This window comes from Schistocerca cancellata, chromosome 4, assembly GCF_023864275.1.
Source record: "Schistocerca cancellata isolate TAMUIC-IGC-003103 chromosome 4, iqSchCanc2.1, whole genome shotgun sequence".
NCBI classification, from domain to species: domain Eukaryota; kingdom Metazoa; phylum Arthropoda; class Insecta; order Orthoptera; family Acrididae; genus Schistocerca; species Schistocerca cancellata.
The window spans coordinates 184,593,430-184,594,474 of NC_064629.1; the positions used below are offsets into that span (position 1 = coordinate 184,593,430).

General features: G+C 41.3%; 1 protein-coding gene across 1 annotated transcript; it reads left to right on the forward strand.

Moving 5' to 3' along the window:
• The first annotated feature begins 285 nt into the window (after nucleotides 1-285).
• On the forward strand, nucleotides 286-744 carry LOC126183984 (craniofacial development protein 2-like). The gene has a single exon (XM_049926336.1). The coding sequence runs from the start codon at nucleotides 286-288 to the stop codon at nucleotides 742-744; it is 459 nt and encodes a 152-aa protein (XP_049782293.1).
• The last annotated feature ends 301 nt before the right edge of the window (nucleotides 745-1,045 follow it).

A 1,045-nucleotide genomic window follows, 5' to 3' on the forward strand; every position in this document is an offset into this window, starting at 1 on the left:
GGAGTGACTCCCGGGATAAGGAGTCCCCCACCCCGCCCCCTTCCTTGCCAATACCGGACTGAGGTTAGGGCACTCTTTTGCCCTAGAGATGGGAAACTGGTTCTAAGGATGGAGGAGCCATGAAGATGGTCAACAGCGTAAGGATGTAGAATGCACTGGACAACGACTACATTAACGGCCTTATGGCATGTCCTAGTAATCATCACGGCTTTTCTCAGGGCGAAATTAGCATCCGGAGTAAGTTCCTCAGATGGATCTCTGGGAGCGACAATTATGAGTACAGACATGAATAAAATCAAATGGCAAGAACAAATAAAAGTGACAACGTGGAATGTAAAATCAGTGAGTCAAGGAGGAAAAATACATAATACAATTCAAGAAATGGATAGGATGGGTATAGAGATACTTGGAGTTAGCGAGTTTGCCATGATCGAACGCAGGAGATACATAAATGGACACAGAGTTCCATACTCAGCAGACGGGAAGCATGAGCATGGAGTCGGTGTAATACTATCAGCGAAACCAGCAAGATGGCTCAGCAGTTTCACACCTGTATCAGCCTGTATAATGTTATTGCAGCTGAGTAGTAGCCCTAGTGATGTAAATATAATACAAGTACATGAGCCTACAATGGACAAGAAAGATGAAAAGATAGAAGAATTTTATGGCAACATAAATGGAATTTTGAGAAAACGTAACAAATACGAGTTCACAACTGTGATGGAGATTTTAATTCAAAAGTAGGGGGAGTTAGAACATCAGAAATTGTAAGACTACTTGGGCTAGGAGAGAGGAATTCTCGAGGGGATGATTTTGAAAATTTTGCGGTGTCAAATGATCTAGTGACTACGAACACATGGTTTAAACTTCCACCTAGAAAACTGTATACATGGAAGTCTCCAATGGACAGAGCTGGGAAATGTGTGAGAAATTAGTTTGATTTCATACTAGTAAATAAACGTTTCAGGAACAGATGTAGATAAGTAAAAACATACCCAGGAGCAGACGTAAACTCTGATCACGCACTACTTACAGGAATTTTTAA

Bases quoted from the DNA above. Each gene is read 5' to 3' on its own strand.
- LOC126183984 (XM_049926336.1), top strand. From the start codon at position 286: ATGAATAAAATCAAATGGCAAGAACAAATAAAAGTGACAACGTGGAAT.